The sequence below is a fragment of the Heteronotia binoei genome, chromosome 12 (genome assembly GCF_032191835.1).
Source record: "Heteronotia binoei isolate CCM8104 ecotype False Entrance Well chromosome 12, APGP_CSIRO_Hbin_v1, whole genome shotgun sequence".
Classification (NCBI taxonomy): Eukaryota; Metazoa; Chordata; class Lepidosauria; order Squamata; family Gekkonidae; genus Heteronotia; species Heteronotia binoei.
In genome coordinates this window covers 19,585,655-19,605,978 of record NC_083234.1, presented here as the reverse complement: position 1 = coordinate 19,605,978, position 20,324 = coordinate 19,585,655, and the positions used below count along the sequence as shown (strand labels likewise).

General features: G+C 46.1%; 1 protein-coding gene across 9 annotated transcripts in view; it reads left to right on the top strand.

Moving 5' to 3' along the window:
- NTM (neurotrimin) overlaps positions 1 to 14,203 on the top strand; it is a 1,406,997-nt gene extending 1,392,794 nt beyond the window's left edge. For 3 of the 9 annotated variants that reach the window (XM_060250804.1, XM_060250803.1, XM_060250801.1), the window contains one exon: positions 13,220 to 14,203. In XM_060250804.1, coding sequence (XP_060106787.1) covers positions 13,220 to 13,308 — 89 coding nt within the window. In that variant the 3' untranslated portion in view covers positions 13,309 to 14,203. Of the gene's footprint in view, positions 1 to 7,425; positions 7,459 to 13,207 lie in introns of all 9 variants that reach the window. The other 6 variants (XM_060250798.1, XM_060250796.1, XM_060250800.1 and 3 more) reach the window with 3 other exon arrangements.
- Positions 14,204 to 20,324: the final 6,121 nt, after the last annotated feature.

Below are 20,324 nucleotides of genomic sequence, written 5' to 3'. Positions count from 1 at the left end.
CTTATCCTCTTGCCTAAATGAACTTTGGCCTCTTTCTGGTCCTCTTGCCAAGCCTCAAGGAATGCAAGTTGAGGGGGGGGGGGGGGATGGAAATAACCCTTCCAGTACAAAGCTGTGATCAAACATACTAAACCAACATACTCTGCTTACAACCAATTAGAAATAAAGCCACAGTAAACAGCAGTAAACTGAACAGCGCTAAAGAGTTCTGTCTACAAGCACAGATATATGCATACATTTCCACCTGCAGAAGCTGGGCTCTCTGCTCCCTTCTCCTCCTCCTCCTCAAACTCTACAGTGGCCTTGCCTGCTGTCGGGCTGCCTTTCTTGTTCTCTGCAGAGAGCCTTTCCATCTTTCATCTTCCAGGCGTTAAACCATTTTAATGATGCTATCAGAGCTTCTGGAAAAAGCGGCCGCCTTTGCGCCGCTTGCGAGGTTCACGGCAATCATCAAACCCATTTATTAGCAAACACGAGGCTGCGGTAAACCCTTGAAATGGCTCAGGCAAACAGTTAGAAAGGGACGGCCGTTATCAAAGAGAGGGCTCAGCATCCGGCCCTCATCCCAAGCATGGCAGGGAGTCAAACACACGGAGGAGCCTTTGAACACTTGCATGCGCCCAGTCCCTGCAGGGAGGGGTTTTTTTGTCTCTTTCGCTCTTGCGTACTTATGCATTTTTTTAGTAAATTACATATAGAGAAAAAAAGAACAGACTAAATTGAATACAATAATAAAGTCGTAAATGCATAAGCTCTGTGACCTTTTTGGTGGTTGCAAGTGCTGTCAACTAGCAGAACCTATGGCAACTGCATAGGGTTTGCCAGGCAAGCCATGTTCAGAAGTGGTTTGCTGTTGCCTTTCTCTGCACAGCAACCCTAGAATTTATTGATGGTCTCCCATTCAAGTACAAAGCAGGGCCAATCCTGATGAACTTCTACTATCAGGATAGCCTGGGTCAGGGCAAATGAGAACTGGCCAGAATGCTCATTGACATGACATTTCCTTGCGCATGAACAAATGAGAATGCTTTCTGATGGATTTTAGAATGTACGTTTCTCAGAACGGGCAGCTGTCTTTTTCTGACAATGATTACGATATAACCCTCATGAACCACAGAGCAATGTTCAGCAGCTGAACCAATGAAATAGAGGCAGGTGGAAAGGTGGCATGGAATGCCGGCTGCAGGAAAACATTCCTTCCCCATGACTGTCACTCCCTTTTGCAAGTGAGGAACCAGCTGAGTGGCAATTAAGATGAGACAGCTGCTTCCTTGGTGACCCCGCTTAACTTCTGAGCACTGGCAAGGTTAAGCTAGCCTGGGCCATCCAGGTCAGGCCATCTGCATGGGTGCTTTCCCACACACTAAAAAACACACTTTCAATCCACTTTCAATACAGTTTGCAACTGGATTTCAGTGTGAATGATTTCTCACTAGTGTTAAGAGAACATAAGAACATAAGAGAAGCCATGTTGGATCAGGTCAATGACCCATCCAGTCCAACACTCTGTGTCACATAAGAACATCAGAGAAGCCATGTTGGAGCAGGCCAATGGCCCATCCAGTCCAACACTCTGTGTCACATATGAACGTAAGAGAAGCCCTGTTGGATCAGGCCAATGGCCCATCCAGTCCAACACTCTGTGTCACATAAGAACATCAGAGAAGCCATGTTGGAGCAGGCCAATGGCCCATCCAGTCCAACACTCTGTGTCACATAAGAACATCAGAGAAGCCCTGTTGGATCAGGCCAATGGCCCATCCAGTCCAACACTCTGTGTCACATAAGAACATTGGAGAAGCCCTGTTGGATCAGGCCAATGGCTCATCCAGTCCAACACTCTGTGTCACATAAGAACATAAGAGAAGCCCTGTTGGATCAGGCCAATGGCCCATCCAGTCCAACACTCTGTGTCACATAAGAACATAAGAGAAGCCCTGTTGGATCAGGCCAATGGCCCATCCAGTCCAACACTCTGTGTCACATAAGAACAGAAGAGAAGCCCTGCTGGATCAGGCCAATGGCCCATCCAGTCCAACACTCTGTGTCACATAAGAACAGAAGAGAAGCCATGTTGGATCAGGCCAATGGCCCATCCAGTCCAACACTCTGTGTCACATAAGAACAGAAGAGAAGCCATGTTGGATCAGGCCAATGGCCCATCCAGTCCAACACTCTGTGTCACATAAGAACATCAGAGAAGCCCTGTTGGATCAGGCCAATGGTCCCTCCAGTCCAACACTCTGTGTCACATAAGAACAGAAGAGAAGCCCTGTTGGATCAGGCCAATGGCCCATCCAGTCCAACACTCTGTGTCACATAAGAACATCAGAGAAGCCCTGTTGGAGCAGGCCAATGGCCCATCCAGTCCAACACTCTGTGTCACATAAGAACATCAGAGAAGCCCTGTTGGATCAGGCCAATGGCCCATCCAGTCCAACACTCTGTGTCACATAAGAGAAGCCATGTTGGAGCAGGCCAATGGCCCATCCAGTCCAACACTCTGTGTCACATAAGAACATCAGAGAAGCCCTGTTGGATCAGGCCAATGGCCCATCCAGTCCAACACTGTGTGTCACATAAGAGAAGCCATGTTGGAGCAGGCCAAAACATCAGAGAAGCCCTGTTGGATCAGGCCAATGGCCCATCCAGTCCAACACTCTGTGTCACATAAGAACATAAGAGAAGCCCTGTTGGATCAGGCCAATGGCCCATCCAGTCCAACACTCTGTGTCACATAAGAACAGAAGAGAAGCCCTGTTGGATCAGGCCAATGGCCCATCCAGTCCAACACTCTGTGTCACATAAGAACAGAAGAGAAGCCATGTTGGATCAGGCCAATGGCCCATCCAGTCCAACACTCTGTGTCACATAAGAACAGAAGAGAAGCCCTGTTGGATCAGGCCAATGGCCCATCCAGTCCAACACTCTGTGTCACATAAGAACAGAAGAGAAGCCCTGTTGGATCAGGCCAATGGTCCCTCCAGTCCAACACTCTGTGTCACATAAGAACAGAAGAGAAGCCCTGTTGGATCAGGCCAATGGCCCATCCAGTCCAACACTCTGTGTCACATAAGAACATCAGAGAAGCCCTGTTGGAGCAGGCCAATGGCCCATCCAGTCCAACACTCTGTGTCACATAAGAACATCAGAGAAGCCATGTTGGATCAGGCCAATGGCCCATCAAGTCCAACACTGTGTGTCACATAAGAGAAGCCCTGTTGGATCAGGCCAATGGCCCATCCAGTCCAACACTCTGTGTCACATCTCGGCTTGGCTTTGCGAACGAAGATTTAAGAAGGGTGCAATAGTCCACGTTTGCTGCAGGCTCGCTGGTGGCTGACAAGACCAATGTGGGACAGGCAGGTCCGGCCACAGCGGCTGCAGGGAAAAGTCTGATTTAGGGTTGGTCCTGTAGCAGTGCGATTCTTCCTCAATCTCCTTTTGTCCTCAAGACCAGCTATGCGTGTGTTCTCAAAGGAAGAGACAGCCTGGTGGATGGTGTGCCTCCATGCTTTGCGATCTGAGGCTAGGTCAGACCACTGGTGATGGTTGATGTGACAGGTGCTAAGGGATTTCTTCAAGGAGTCCTTGTACCTCTTCTTTGGTGCCCCTCTATTTCGATGGCCGGTGGAGAGTTCGCCATACAGGGCAATCTTGGGAAGGCGGTGGTTTTCCATCCTAGAAATATGCCCTGCCCAGCGCAGCTGCGTCTTCAACAGCAGTGCCTCGATGCTGGTAACCTCTGCCTGCTTGAGGACTTCAGTGTTGGTCACAAAGTCACTCCAGTGGATGTTGAGGATGGTGCGAAGGCAGCGCTGATGAAAGCGCTCAAGGAGTCGCAGGTGATGACGGTATAAAACCCACGATTCGGAGCCATAGATGAGGGTTGTCATCACAACCGCTTTGTAAACATTGATCTTTGTGCCTTTTTTCAGATGCTTGTTGCTCCACACTCTTTTGTGCAGTCGGCCAAATGCACGGTTTGCCTTTGCCAGCCTGTTGTCAATCTCCTTGTCGATCTTGGCATCTGAGGAGATGATGCACCCCAGGTAGCTGAACTGCTGGACTGTCTTCAGAACTGATTCACCCACAGTGATGCAGGGAGGGTGATAATCTTCCTGGGGTGCAGGCTGGTGGAGAACTTCTGTCTTCTTCAGACTAACTTCTAGGCCGAATAGCTTGGCAGCCTCTGCAAAGCAGGACGTCATATGCTGCAGAGCTGATACCGAGTGGGAGACGAGTGCAGCATCATCAGCAAACAGTAGCTCTCGGATGAGTTTTTCCATTGTCTTGGAGTGTGACTTTAGTCGCCTCAGGTTGAACAGGCTGCCATCGGTGCGATAGCGGATGTAGACACCATCATCCTCATCTAGATCTACTGCGGCTCTTTGAAGCATCATGCTAAAGAAGATCGTAAAGAGAGTTGGCGCGAGAACTCTGTGTCACATAAGAACAGAAGAGAAGCCCTGTTGGATCAGGCCAATGGCCCATCCAGTCCAACACTCTGTGTCATACAGTGACCAAAAAAAAAATAAGTGCCATCAGGAGGTCCACCAGTGGGCCTAGAAGCCCCCCCCCCACTGTGCCCCCCCCAAGCACCAAGAATACAGAGTATGACTGCTCCTGGCAGAGAGTTCGAACAATAGGCTGAGGCTCATAGCCACGGATGGACCTCTGCTCCATATGCTTATCCAGTCCCCCCTTGAAGCTGTCTATGCTTGTAGCTGCCACCACCTCCTGTGGCAGTGAATTCCACATGTGAATCACCCTTTGGGTGAAGAAGGACTTCCTTTTATCAGTTCTAACCCGACTGCTCAGCAATTTCATTGAATGCCCACGAGTTCTCATATTGTGAGAAAGGGAGAAAAGGACTTCTTTCTCTCCACCCCCGGGCTTCTGTTTTCCCCCAGTGCAAGCAATCGATTCCCCACCAGTTGCTTCATAGGCACATTTTGACACGGGGCTCCTTCCAATTCCTCCTTCCATTAGCCTGGAGAGGAGGCGGCAGAGAGGTGATATGATCACCACCTTCAAGTCCTTGAGGGGCTGTCATGTAGAGGATGTTGTGGAATTGTTTTCTGTGGCCCCGGAAGTCAGGACCAGAACCAATGGGCTGAAATTAAATCAAAAGAGTTTCCGGCTCAACATTAGGAAGAACGTCCTGACTGTTTGAGCAGTTCCTCAGTGGAACAGGCTTCCTCGGGAAATGGTGGGCTCTCCTTCCTTGGAGGTTTTTAAACAGAGGCTAGATGACCATCTGACAGCAATGAGGATCCTGTGAATTTAGGGGGTGGTATGTGTGCGTTTCCTACATTGTGCAGGGGGTTGGACTAGATGACCCTGGAAGTCCCTTCCAACTCTATGATTCTGTGATTCCCCGTATAACATTGTGATCTTTAAAAGACAGCATCACAAAACCGTGCGGGGAACTGGAGGGAGCCCCACATCCAAAGGTGCCAGCGGAGCAACTGGTAGGAAATCGATCACTTGCACCAGGGTTAAAGCAGAAGTCTGGGGGTGGAGCAACGCTAGTGAGAAATCAGTCACAGGAAAATGGCGAAATCCATTTGCAAACGGTTGCTGAAGTGGATTGAAATTGCAACATTTAACATGTGTGAAAGCACCTTATATTGTAATATCCAATTTAAGAGGGAGCCAGGGGCTGGGTCCTACCACCTTTTCTGCTGCAGAAAAGGGCAGGGGGGTGGCTGTTTCCCCAAAGAATCTATACTGAAATGGGGGGCCTACGTGACAAAAAGCCATGCTGGTTGGATAGAGACAGGGTTGCCAGGTCCCTCTGGCCATCGGTACCAGATGCAGTGTAGGAGTGCCAGGTCCTGGTTGGGAAACACCTGGATATTTCAAGGATGGGGCCTGGAGAGGACAGGGATTTCAGTGGGGTGCAATGGCAGAGAGCCCACTTTCCAAAGCATCCTGCAATTCTGGGGGATCCCCAGGTCCCAACTAGAAGGCGGCATCCCTAGATGGGAGCTACATCAGAAGCCAACTGGGTAAGAAAAGGTCGTCGCATCCAATCCCCAAGGAGTTACAAAGGCTTTTGCTGGGCTTCATTATGACCTAGCTGGAAAACTCTGTTACCTTTGCCTCTCTGCTCTACCCCCCAAACAGCTGTCCTCTAAAGGATGTGTGTTTGATTTGAATCCAGCAGCACCGTAGAGACCAACAACATGTGTGTGGGGGTGGGGGGGAGGTTGTTATTGGCTTTTGAGAGTCAAAGCTCTCTTTGTCAGATACAAGTAGGAGCTTGTAGGGGGGGCAGAGGCGGATAATTGGTCATACTACTTAGAATCTTGCCCAAAGTAGTAGCGTCCACACTAGCTCCTAAAGTCCTTTCTGCTGAGGTATCCATGCAGGATGGGATTATGGGATAAAGTGTGCTTCACCATCCTATTGGTCCAAATGCATATTTTTGCATCTGCACTGAAGAGCCAGTTTGGTGTAGTGGTTAAGTGCACAGAGTCTTATCTGGGAGAACCAGGTTTGATTCCCCGCTCCTCCACTTGCAGCTGCTGGAATGGCCTTGGGTTAGCCATAGCTCTCGTAGGAGTTGTCCTTGAAAGGGCAGCTGCTGTGAGAGCTCTCTCAACCCCACCCACCGCACAGGGTGTCTGTTGTGGGGGGAGAAGATATAGGAAATTGTAAGCCACTCTGAGACTCTGAAATTCAGAGTGAAGGGTGGGATATAAATCCAGTATCATCATCTTCAGATTCCCTTTCGCAGACCTTTTTTCTTTTCTTCTGCTTTCACATATGTAAAGCAGCACTTCACATCCAACATATTGATTCGTTCCATGGTAGATGAGTCATGTATGCATCCTTTACAATCCTTTTTCTTTATTTCTTTTGGCAGTAGTTCTCTCTGCAGGTTCAGAGATGCAGATGGGGGAGTGACAATTAAAAAAAAAAAACCAGAGGTTTTAATTAACAATTATGAGTGATGATTTGAGTCACTGTGATCTGCATTTCAGTCACGTCATTGTTGTAGCCGCCAATTAGTCATTGATTGACTTCTTTTTAATCTGCTTGGGGATGGAGCACTTAGAAGGCCCCCTTGGAGAAAACGTGGCAGAAATTGTCAGATACGTTGCTTGAAAACTGTCTGCAAGGGCACGAGCTCAAGGGGCCATGGCTCAATGGAATAGCATCCTCTTGGCATGCAAAAGGTCCTAGGTTCAATCCCCGGCATCTGCGGTTAAAACAATCAGGGAGAGGGGATGATGTGAAAGACCTCTGTCTGAGATCCTGGAGACCCACTGCCTGTCTGAGTAGACAAGTACTGACTTGGATGGACCAAGGGTCTGATTCAGTGTAAGGCAGTGTCATGTGTCACTCCCAAGCAGACCAAAAAGCATCGCCAGCCTTCCTTGTGCCATATTGATAACATGTTCTTTAATTTTGTAGAAGAAACAACCGCATTCCAGACAACTCAGCAAGGTCAGTAAAATAAATAAAACCATGCCAACCCTGCTGATGGCTTCCCAACGCTGGCCTCGAACCCCACCCACCTTCCCCGCAGCTCTTTTCCCTTCCCCTGCAGCTAAGCTAACATCGAGGACTTAATAGCAATGGCGGTCATCTTCCTTTCTCAGCTTCTTTCTCCCATCCCCTGTCTCTGTTTCACTGAATTCCCCCAAGGCCTCCATGCGCCTGCTGTAAAAGATCTGCTTTGGTAGCAAGATGCTGCCTCTAGACGGCCATCTTTAGCATGGAATAATGTGGCTAGCCCTCCTTCCCTGCAGTCTAATGTGTTGTAGTGATCTTTACCGCAGCTTACACTCCCATTCGCTGTGGACCCCCCCCCCTCGCTTTGCCACTTCTCTTTCAAACCTCTCTTCATTTTTCCTTATTTGTGTGAGAAAGATCAAGTTTCCAATTTATCTTTGTTTGGAAGCTCAGGCTTAGTTCGTGCATACAAGGTCCTTGTTCAGCAGTTACTACGTCATGGAACAGTTTGCACATTTGAGCGGGCCTCGATTACAGATATTTATACCAAGTTCTAGCTCCATGTGTCACTTTCCAACAGAGTGTTTTTCAACAGATGCTTTGCGTGCTCAACTCTCAGTCGTAACATCAACAGTAAGAATGAGCAAAGCCACTTGAGTGAGTTGTTAGCTATTTGACTGATTGACTCTGTTTCTAGCCCGCCTTTTTCGCTGAGAGTTACAGGTGAATTACACAGTGCAAAACAATACAATCCAGTGGCATAAGCAATGCAACAGGACCGATATTACAAATGTGAAACAGTGCAAAAAAAAAAAAAATCAGAGATGACATCAAAAAATTCAAAGAATGGAATTACAGAAATAGAAAATGCAGACATACCTATAATAAGTAGCGTAAACCGCAGCTCCTGTAGTCAGTGAGAAAACCACATATATCCACCCAACGATGTCTGCAAAGGAAATAGATAATGCAAAGGTGGTAAACTTGGAAAGTAGTTAAGGGACAATCCCTTGGGGTCACTGATTAATTGAGCTAGATCAGGAATCTTCCCTCCACAGTAAAGGGGTGATGCTGTCCAATCGAAATCAACAAATCTGTTCACACCTCGCATTGCATTATAAAACAGAACTGATGTTGGGGCTTTTCTTGAGCAGGAATGCGTAGGAACGCAGTTCTGGCTGGTTGGTTCCTGCTGGGCTTTTTCTACCAAAAAGTCCTGGCTGATGTTATCAGTATTAATCAGTAATCAGTAATCAAAATTAATCAGTAATGCAGTTCCTTGACTTTTTTGGCAGGGGGGAGGGGATAGAAAGTGTCAAGAATGACTTTATTTTAAACCATGTTTCTGGTTTTTTTTTTGGGGGGGGGGATATGTCCCAACCTGGGGGAGGGTCTCTCTGAAGGAAGAACTTGGCCATTAGTTGAATGCAGGTGAAACCAAAATAAATAAACAAACTAAACTAAAATTGCACCGTAATGGAAAATTTACAGTGTAGCCCTAAAAACAGAGTTACACCCTTCTATTGACTTCAAGGGGTTAGGAAAAGTTTAACTCTGCTGTGATTGAAATTATGATCATCATCATCATCATCATCATCATCATTATTTGGCTCTGCTCAAATGACCCAGTAATTGAACCCATGGGAAAATCAATACTCAAGTTTTTTCTGCAGAGGAAGGTTGCACACTTATAATATTAGAACCATTTATACTTCAAAGGGATAAGTACAACAGGAAGCTTTTGAGTATGATAGCCAACCACAAGTTGAAAAATTCCTGGAAAGTTGGAGATGGACTCTGGGGAAGGCTGGGTGGGAGCAGAGGAGGGACCCTCTGCAAGGTATAATGCCACTCCATGCAAAGCAGCCATTTCCAGGAAATTGATGTCTGTAGCCTGGAGATCAATTGCAATTCCTGGGGATCTCCAGGCCACACCTGGAGGTTGGCAAGACTACTATGGAGCATGCAAATGCATGGGGCATGCAAATGTATGCCTTTACTTACAGTTCAACTGTACTCATGGGTTTTGGGGAGTAAATCCTGCCGATTCTAACAGAGACTCTTCCCGAACAGTGGTGTCACACAGTTGCAGAACTCTTACGGGTTTTAGTGAATCAATTCACATTTGCCAAAAAAAAAAAAAAAAGTGCAAATATAAGTAATTGCCCTGAGGAAAAGGAACATGTCCTCTGGATCATCTCACTTGGTAGCCACCTGATGGGTTTTGAAGGTCAAATGGGTCTCTAGAGGACTAGGACAGGACCGATTCCTTTTGCTCCATCCCCTCCTTTGTTCCTTGCATTCTTTCTGTGCTGCATTCCCATCATCTTTGATTCCATTTGGGGAGAATTTTTAGCAATTAATTCTAGAACTGAATCACATACAGTGTGTCACAGTGTTCCTTCCAATCACCTCCATCTTTTCACCCTCCTTACAGTGCACATGTGCATTAATAAGACACTCAAAAAAAAAAAAAAAACCCGCAACTTGTCAAAAGAGCGGGTGCCAGATGGACCTCCATGACAACTATGTTCAAAAAACCAAGGGTGCCACTACTCTGCCCCCTCCCCCGCCAAAGAAACGTGTCTCTCGTTACCAGCTGACTCGCTACTGTGAGGGCAGACAGCAGGTCTTAAGGCGAAGATCTTAACAGATGAGCAGGACAGTTTGTGTGTGTGTGTGTGTGTGTGGGGAGGTCCTTCTGGTTAAACATCACACAGAAGCACAACTGCACCAGCAGCCCCATCGGGATTGCATTTTTGTGAGGTTTTATCAATGCGCTTGTGGCCATCCCTAGTGTACAAAGCTGTGAATGAATGAAAGGAACAGAAGTCTGTAGCAAACGACACATGCTAAGAGAATTTAATGAACAGAACTCGCTAGCGGCTGCTGCCGGGGCTTTATTTGTAGCAGGAACTCCTTTGCATATTAGGCCACACACCCTTGATGTAGCCAATCCTCCTGGAGTTGGCAGTAGGCCCTGAACTGTAAGCTCTTGGAGGATTGACTACATCAGGGGTGTGCAGCTAATATGCAAAGGAGATCGTGCTACAAAAAAAAGCCGTGGCAGCCGCCTTGTGGGGAACCACCCTAGGAAGGGAGTTCCACTATTGTAGTGAGCCACCAATGGTATCTCAGCTGCCCATGTAGTCCAAACTTGGCTCCTGTATAAGCCAACTCACAAGGGTATTCCAGGCCACTCGTTCTTCGATGATTTGTCTTTGTTCTCGGTTGCTCTCGCTGGATAATTGACGCTTAATAGCCTTTTTTTCTCCGGGATACCGCAGGGTTTGTTTATTGGCCACTTTGGATTGTCACATGTCTCCGTAATGAGCTCCAAGGAATGGATGTTGGAGAGAAGCCATAGCGAAGGCCAGGCAGGGCCACCCCAGCTTCTTTGTCGGCTCCGTTGCCATTGATGGCAGCTTTGGCAGCCGGAGCTCCATTATCTTCTTCCATGCAGCTCTGTGCTTGGCTCCCTACAAAGCTCGTTACGAAATTTCAAAGTGTCCAACTTCACTTTCAAGAATCTGGTGGTTTCCACTTTCCTGAGTCGCTGGTCCAACTGTATTATGATAAACTCCGTTGATCTAACAGGGCTGGGAAATATTTCTTTTACTTTACAGTTTGTGTTTGTTTTGGGGAGGGGGGGGGAGAAATTCTAAGGTTGGGATTTATTGGAGTATATTAATAGAATGTTCTAGAAGGAAGCGTGACAGCTGCAGCCTTTTTCTGGAAGATGAAGGGCATTTCGTGAAATGTTTCTTTTACTGAATAGGTTTTTAATGTTTGTTTTGGGAAAGGGGAGAGAATAAAATTGGGATTTATTTGGGTATAAGAGCAGAATGGTCTAGAAGGAAGCGTGATGGCCACAACCTTCTCTGGAAGATGAAGGACACAAACACAGCACAAGCTCAATTTTTTTTGCTGGATATCTTGAAATTTGCAAACAATATGGCCACTTTTGTAAGTCCACCCCTACTCCCATTTCAGTAGGGTTGCCAGGTCTTTGTTGGAAAATACCTGGAGACTTTGGGGGAGGATCTGGGAGAGGGCAGGGTTTGGGGAGGGGAGGAGCCTCAGCATGGTACAGTTCCATAGAGCCCACCCTTCCAAGCAGCCATTTTCTCCGGGGGAGCTGATCTCTGCCAGCTGGAGATCAGTTGGACATATGAACATATGAAGTTGCCTTCTACTGAATCAGACCCTCGGTCCATCAAAGTCAGTATTGTCTACTCAGACTGGCAGCAGCTCTCCAGGGTCTCAAGCTGAGGTTTTTCACACCTGTTTGCCTGGACCCTTTTTTGGAGATGCCAGGGATTGAACCTGGGACCTTCTGCTTACCAAGCAGATGATCTACCACTGAGCCACCGTCCCTCCCCTTAAGTTGTAAAAGTGAGAGATCTCCAGGACCCACTAGGAGGCTGGCAGCCCTACTTTCAGACTGAGGTTTACATTTAACTAGTATACATTTAACAGAAAGGCTCAACATATGCCTATATAAGATAATGACGCCCAAGTTTGCAAACACATGCCAGGTTTTCCCAGGAGAGCCATAGAACTGGGTTAGTCAGAGGCTGTAACTTGTGCAGCAGGTTCCAGAATAAATCCCTGGCATCTCCTGATCAAGGTGATGTGAAAGTGTCCTGTGTGAGATCCTGGAAAGCTGCTGCCAGTAACAGTAGACAACACTGAGCAAGATCAACCAAAGGGTCAACATGGTGTATAGCAGCCTCGTGCATTCATCGTTCTGGGGTCTTGTTTCTTGATGTAACATTTGATAAGTGATTGCAATGGTCTGGATTCTGGGAGGATGCAAACTGGATTGGGAGAAGCTGCACAGTAGGCAATAATGGGGCCGCTTAGATTAGTGTTATCCAGTGGAGCTGAGCAGCAGCTGCATGGAATAGTGATGGAAAGTGTTGTCAAGGGGCAGCCAACTTATGGCGACCTCATAGAGTTTTCAAGTCAAGGCTAACAGAGGTGGTTTGCCATTGCTTGCCTCTGCATGGCAATCCTGGACTTCCTTGGTGCCCTTCCCCCATCCAAGTATTAACCAGGACCAATCCCGCTTAGGTTTCATGATCTGATAAGATGAGGCTAGCCTAGGCTATGCTGCATGAATTATTAGTGAGTATTGTTGGAATGGTTTAGCAGGCTCCCCTCCCCCCAAATTGTGGACCTCTGCATCACAGTGAGATGCTTGGGTAGGCTACCCAGGGATTTTTTTGTAGCTGGAACTCCTTTGCATACCTCTTGGAGCCAATCCTCTTGGAGCTTTCAGTAGGCCCTGTACTAAAAGCCCTGTAAGGTCTTGGAGGATTGGCTACATCAGGGGTGTGTGGCCTAATACACAAAGGAGTTCCTACTACAAAAAAGCCCTGAGGCCAAGACTCCTTTTCGGAAACTTGGCCCTCATCTTTAAAAGTTGGGGTTTTTTTAGTTATTCAGAAGATTCAGTACTCTATTTTTATATAACATACTCTTTTTTGGGCTCTCTTCTACCTGGAACCTAGTTAAGATACTGCTGTGATTCAGGATACAGGGAACTAGAAAGTCCCACTATATACCTTTCCCCCCCCTTTACTCCAAGGATTTCCTTCACAGACCTGTTGCTGTTACACAAGAGAGTGTAGTCCCCATTGGTATGAGGAACTGCTTCACCTTGAGAGCTGTCTAGATCCAATTTGTTTATTTCGCAATTCCCTCAGCTGACATGGTGACTCCTATCTTCCCACAGGACCTGGAGCAGTGCATGATGGGAACAATGATGGATCCAGAACAGTTGCCAGCGTTTGGCTGCTTTCCGTCCTTCTGTTTCACCTGCTGCCCAAGTTTTGACCCCATCAACGACGGTGAAAGGAAGAAGAAAGAAAGGGGGGAAAGAAAAAAAAAAAGAATATTAAAAATTTTAAAAAATAATCATAATAGTAAAGAGAGTATATTATGAGGAAATCTGGGAGGGAAAGAAAGGGAGTTTGAAAACACAAGAAGAGTCTAAATTGTCCTGCTGATGTTTGAACACGACCGAGTGTTTTGTTTTTCTTTCCTTCTCATTTTTTTTTCTTCCATTTTTTTCCTGCCATGGACAAGTATGCAGCTGTTGGGGACTAACCAGTGCATTTGGCTGAGTGGCCATTCCTGTCCTCACCCTGCCAAGGCAGACTTTTTCCCCCTCTCTTTCTCTCTCAGTCTTTCTGTCTTTCTGTCTCTCTCTGCTTGGTTCCCCTGTATGGAGGATTACAAGTTTGGCTGCCCCATGTGCAAGAATCCATGGCTTTTTCATTCTCCCTCCCCCTGATTTTTCCCTCCTCCTCATGGACAACACTGTCATCATTTCTTTGGTTGCAAACTACCGCCGAAACAGCTACAGACCGCAACCAATTCAACCACAAGGAACGACGACGACAACACAACGAATACGCGATCGTTAAGACATTGATTCATTGTACTACATGGATATCACGGATAATAAGGAATTCTGATTCATTATTAATTTTATTAATTATATTTTCTGATATGAGCCTAGAACTTGTTAGTTCATAAAAAAAACAGCAACAACAAAAAAGAACAAAAAACAGACAAAAAGGGAGGGGGGGAGAAAAGTTTATTAAGCATCACAAACCGATTGAGTCGTGGCTTCTTAAACTAGGTTTACAAGAGGTGGAAGGTCAACTTGTCTCTGGTTGTCTGCGTGATCCTTCTGGACGAGAGTTGGCAAATCCATTGGAGAACAGGAGGGAATGAAGAGAAGATGAACAAGCACTGCCTCCGCCAGCATTCTCGAGTCTTCATTCACGATTCTGGTGTTCAAAGTCAAGAAGATTTTTTGATGTCTTCATACTGTTTGGAAGTACGAAAGGTTGACACTCACTGTATGTTGAGTTAGATGGATATGCTTATTCTTTTTATGAGCTTATATATATAAATATATATATACAGTATATATATAAATATACATATATATATATTATAATTATAATGATTATTTTCTTTTTTTTTGGTTAGCATTCGAGCACATTATTTCTCAGCCAGGTCCTTTTTCTGACATTATTGCATGCTGTATATGGAGTTAGCTGTGTATTGGTCTTCTCGGACACAAGGATAGAGTTTTATTGGTAATTGTGTAATTAATTCCTGCCTACTTTTTTTTTTTTTTTTTTTGGCCTTCCCGTGGATTATTTACATGTTGGAGACATTTATAAAAAAAAAAAAAGAAAAGAAAGAATGAAAAAAAAAAATCTGCAGCCTCTCATTCTGAATTTGGATTAATATGAGGGAGGGGAAAGGTGATGTTAATCAATACATTTTCTTCATTTTCCCTGCTTCCGCACACACCTTCGGATAGGGACGCAAGGACACAAAATAAAATGAAAGACATTTCAAATAATCATATGTCTTCTTTTGGAAAAAACAAAACAAAAATATTCCCTGTGGAAATCAACTTAATTTGATTCCCACCCCCCCCCCCCATCAAATTTCCTTTTCAGCAGATGGAGCTGGAAGAACGTGCTTTGATGTGGCTTTGGGATGTCCAGTAGATGGAAGCCTCCTTTGTCCCAGTTTGGCGAGGTTGTCTCTGGTTTTACATTAAAACGAGGGGATATGATTCATGTTGCCCTTCAGGTTAACTTTGAGACCTCATTCTTAAGCCAGTTGTGCAGACAGATGTGCTTACATCCAGTCATTGCAATGAGCTGGTCTTCAATAGATTGTTGAGTGTTGATTCAATAGGAGAGATCTGGTTGTGGGAACCAAACTAATGCACTGGCCTCATGGAAGGCTAGCAGGCTTACAATGCAATTCTAATCAAAGCTACACCCTTCTAAGTCCATTAACTTCAACAGAATTAGCAGGATGTAACTCAGGATTGTACTGGTTATTTACCACCCTATTACTTTAGTATGATTAACTGCAACATGGGATGCATGACTCTCACTAATATTTTGTAATTAACTGTGGAAGAGGGAATGTGTTTTAAATTTTGCAGTATGAGAGGGGGGGAACCCTCAGAAATCTATGGGTTACGGTGGAAGTAATGTGGAGAACATCAGAGTGTCTTCAAAACCCAACGCACCCAACAAAACTGATTTTTCCTCCCAGTGTGTCATGAGTAATCCTGCAAACAAGAGAAAGAGAGAGGAATCCAACAGTTGTCTTGATATATTTCATCATACTAACCACCCAACTGGAGTTTCCAGCGTTCTTGCCTCCATATATGGTGAACCATTAAATAAATCAATAAATCTTTGGTTTCGGCTACTTGCCTGGGAGTATAGAAACCATTTGTGGGGAGAGGCTAGCACAGATCTGGCAGATGACCGTATGTGGCTGATGGCTTGCCTTTGTAACTCACAAGTCGTAGGCCTCTTCAGATGGGAATAGCTGCAGTTTGCTAGCTAAGGGGAGAGATTAAAACAAGGCAGTATGTCCTTCAAAAGCAAAGCTGTAAGAGCATATAAGATGCAGAGCTGCAAGTAATGAGATCTAGGAAAGACAAAGGTTGCAGTTGGGATTCTTTTTTTTTTTTACAGTCACTTCTCTGTTCCCTTATAGATGCTTCAATGGTGAGCGCTGGAAGGGACTTTTAACCTCCTTGTCTGAGCTTCCTCTCAATTGCAGGTCGTAGACGTTTGATTGGTGTGGTGCTTTGGCATTCCCTCTAGCTAGGAAGCAAAGACACAAAGGTCATGAGCCAATCCATGTTGAATGTGCATGAGGGGTGTGTGGAAAAGCTCGCTAGACTCCTGACTGCTGCTCCCTTCCATTACAGACCAAGACAGTCTATCAGTGGCATTGGCCAAGGGGCAGTATTTAATGTGTTATTTAGACTAAAGTCACAGAAGACCATCATTTAGCGAGTTCCCTCATGTGTGACCTTAATCAGTGTGGTTTGCTAGAAAGAGGCAGTGAACCAGATTATGGGATAACCCCATATTCTGCTGTATGTATGTACGTAATTGCCATCAAGTGGCAACCCCAGCCAGGGGTTCTGAAGGCAAGTGAAGTGGTTTGCCAGTGCCTTCCTCTGGAACATCTTTCTTGGTGGTGTCCTATTCAAGTAGCGACCCATCTTCGCTTCTGAGGCCTGGCAAGCTTGGGCCGTACTATTCTACCTTCCCTCCGTCTTGCTGTGAATAATGCTCTCCAGCATGGGTCACTCGATGACTAACAACAAAGCATTTAACACAACCAGCTCAGTGTGTTTATGAATTTTCCTCCTCAGTTCATGGGGATTTCTGTACCCTTCCCTGGCTGTCTGGGCGTGAAAGGCCAGGCCAAAAAATAGTAGGTCTTGCAAGGCTTCCAACAGGTGCTGCTCAGGTAAGTCTATAGTGGGAAGTGGTTGATATTAACTTTGGTGGAATGAGGAAAACCTATAAGGATACTGTTCTTTATACCTTTCTGAATCTGACACAGATACTTAAGTTCAAGGGGTAACGTTGGCTGCTCTTGGTATAGAGGACTTGGGAGGAGGTGTCTATGATGCATACTCGATCTGGGGGATGTTTAATAAGATCCAGGGCTTTTTTTGTAGCAGGAACTCCTTTGCATATTACGCCGCACCCCTCTGATGTAGCCAATCCTCCAAGCGCTTATAGTAGGCCCTCTACTAAGAGCCCTGTAAGCTCTTGCAGGATTGGCTACATCAGAAGTGTGTGGCCTAACATGCAAAGGAGCTCCTGATAAAAAAAAAAAAAAAACCCAAACACTGATTTAAGATCAAAAGAAATTTTCTGTCAAGATAGCACACAAATTCACTTTTTGTGTTTGGGCAGCAGTGCTCTGCCAGCTACAGCCTCACACACACACCCCGCCCCCCGGACTTCTGTGACCAGATATGTAGTCCTCAAAATCACTTCTCCTCTTGATACACATGCAGACACAAATGTGCTTCCCCAGGTTTCTCGAGGGGAGCTGATCTCTGTCTGCTGGAGATCAGTTGTAAAAGCGGGAGATTTCCAGGCCCCACCTGGAGGCTGGTAGCCCTAGTTGGAAGCAGTCAGTTGGAAAATATGTCCTCTTTGTTTTGTTTTTCAAAATATGGTAATTCTAGACACAGAGAACAGATAAATATTTAGGTATGGGACAGAACTCTCTTCTGGTCTTCAGCAGTAGCAAAAGGGCAGAGGGGGGCTAGAAGCAGAACTGGATCTACATGTTTTTTGAGGGGGGGGGGCAAAATTAAAAAATGGCACCCCCTTATGGGCCATTCTATCTTATGGCCCTATAGAATACAATGGACTCCATACCCAATTTGGCACCCCACTCCGTCAGCACCTGGGGCAAGCATCCCCCTGCCCTCCCCCGCAGATCCGGCCCTGGCTAGAAGTAGCACCAAGTAATTACTGGGCAGCATCAGTACTGTGTACTGGATGGCTTTGCAAATAAATAAACCCTTTAAATACCTTTCTGCTTTTCAGGGCTTTTTTTGGTAGAAAAAAAGCCAGCAGGAGCTCCCCCATGCTTTCCGAGTGCTGAAGCCATTGGGGAGGCTTCTCAAGATGCCGCCCTGCATCTTCCCCAGCGAGCCAGCCGGAGTCCTGGCCAGCCCAGGCAGAGCGCCGCTCCTGTGCGCTCCTGTCCAAAAAAAGCCCTGCTGCTTTTATAGTGTGTGTTCTATCACTGTTGCTCTTCTAATTCTCTCCTCCAGCCCTTCTCAGAACTGCAGTTCCAAAGTGTGGGGGGTGGCATGTCTGTTAATCCACTGTCAACCTGTAAAGTAAAACTGTTATTGTTGCCATTGTCATCACGTAGGGAAACCAGTGCTGACTTGCCACCTCTGGGTTGGGAAATTCCTAGAGATTGGGGGTAGAGCCTGGGGAGGGAGCTCGGTGGGAATGTGATTCTGTATCATCTATCATCCAAAGCAACCGCTTCCTCCACGGGAACTGATCTCTGCCTGGAAACCAGTTGCAATTCTGGGAGACCTCCAGGCCCCACCTGAAGGTTGGCAACCCTAAACTGGGATCCATAGCTAGGCTCAAAGAAACTTATTTTTTACATGGAAGGAAGAAAACGAGGCTGCTCATTTTTGTATTCTTGGCTCGGACCAGCAAGGATATTCTAAATTCCTTTAACTCCTGATGAGTCCCTGAACAGCGGAATCTACATTTCCTTCTCAACTCCTGATTGAGTCCCTGTGCAGCAGAACCTGACACACAGGTAAGTTTGTAGGCAAGGCAGGTTTGGACTCTGGAGGGGCATGCTCGCCTCTCGTATTTTTTTTTCAGGCTGCAGGTGATTGCGCCTTAGGTGATTATGCCCTGAGTTCCTTCTCTGTCTGCCTGATATATGGTACCAAAAATAGCTGAAAGTGCTTTGTTTGTCTGCATGCAATTTATATCTTGATGATATCAAAGAGGCAGCTAAGGCATTTGTTTATGGGTCATTTTCCCCTTACTGAAATCACTTTGAAATTGTCTTTTGATTCCTGGGTGAAACTTGAAATTCCTTCCTTGGATGAAGCACGGAGAATTCTGTTTTGTTTGTTTGTTTTTACTACCCCCGCTGACTTGGACAAACCACTGTTTCCTTGTCTGTTAAACACCATCCCCAAGTTTTCTTCATTTTGCATTTGACGAAGAAGAAGAAGACGGCAGATTTATCCCCCCCCCCTTTCTCTCTGAATCAGAGTCTCAGAGTGGTTTACAATCTCCTTTATCTTCTTCCCCCACAACAGACACCCTGTGAGGTGGGTGGGGCTGAGAGAGCTCTCCCCAGAAGTTGCCCTTTCAAGGACAGCTTTGAGAGCTATGGCTGACCCAAGGCCATTCCAGCAGGTGCAAGTGGAGGAGTGGGGAATCAAACCCGGTTCTCCCAGATAAGAGTCCGCACACTTAACCACTACACCAAACTGGCTCTCACAAGGACAACCTCTGCCAGAGCTATGGCTGACCCAAGGCCATTCTAGCAGCTACAAGTGGAGGAGTGGGGAATCAAACCCAGTTCTCCCAGATAAGAGTTTGCACATTTAACCATTACACCATTACATATTTGGACTGGGTGCTGTCTTGCACCTTCAGTAATTAAATCCGGTTATGGGCTGCTGAGGGATGAATCTTGACTCTGATGTATTGGTAGGCCAAGTCAAGTGCTCAAAAACCATGCTAGAAGCATACAATTATTATTGATGAGTGCCTTCAAATTGCAGTTCTTCAACAAGAGTTCCAAATGGCTGCGGTGTGAAATGCTTTATTAAAATAAGAAGGAAGACAGGCTATATTGCAGCTAAAATGAATACAGCATCTAGCAAGTTGAGAGTATCCTTCTACACTGCACTGGGAAGAGGTGACTGGACTGGGTGCTGAGTGCAAGGACTCTCGGAAGCAGGGGTCATTTTGTAGAAAAATAGGTGATGGAGCTCATCCGGGGATTGTTATGCAGCTGCACCTTCTATTCAGTGGACAAGGTAGGTAGGTGGGGAGGAAGAGGGGGAACCCTCGGAAAGGTTCAGGAGCTGTGCTTCTGTGAGCTCCTGCTGAATTCAAGGCCTGCTCGGAAGTATTGAGAGTGAGTCCCCATTTTCAGCTGTGGGGTGTTAGAAAGTCTCCGTTTGTATATTTTCAAGGTCCTCCTTATAATAGAGAAGTTACTCTTAAATGCCCCCTTTGGGACACAGGACGTTGCCTTATACTATGAGCAGCTCTGTCATTGTCTAATCTTAACTGGCAGAGTCTTGAGAGATGCCAGAGATTGGGCCTGGGACCTTCTGCATGCTCTGCCACTGAGCCACAGCCCCTTTCTCACATAATCTAGATTTGTATAATTTCCTCCGTTGAAGCAAACAAGCTCACTGACCCAAGTTTTCTGGGAGTTTATGTAGACGAATACCCAGGAGTAAGGGTGATAGAAAG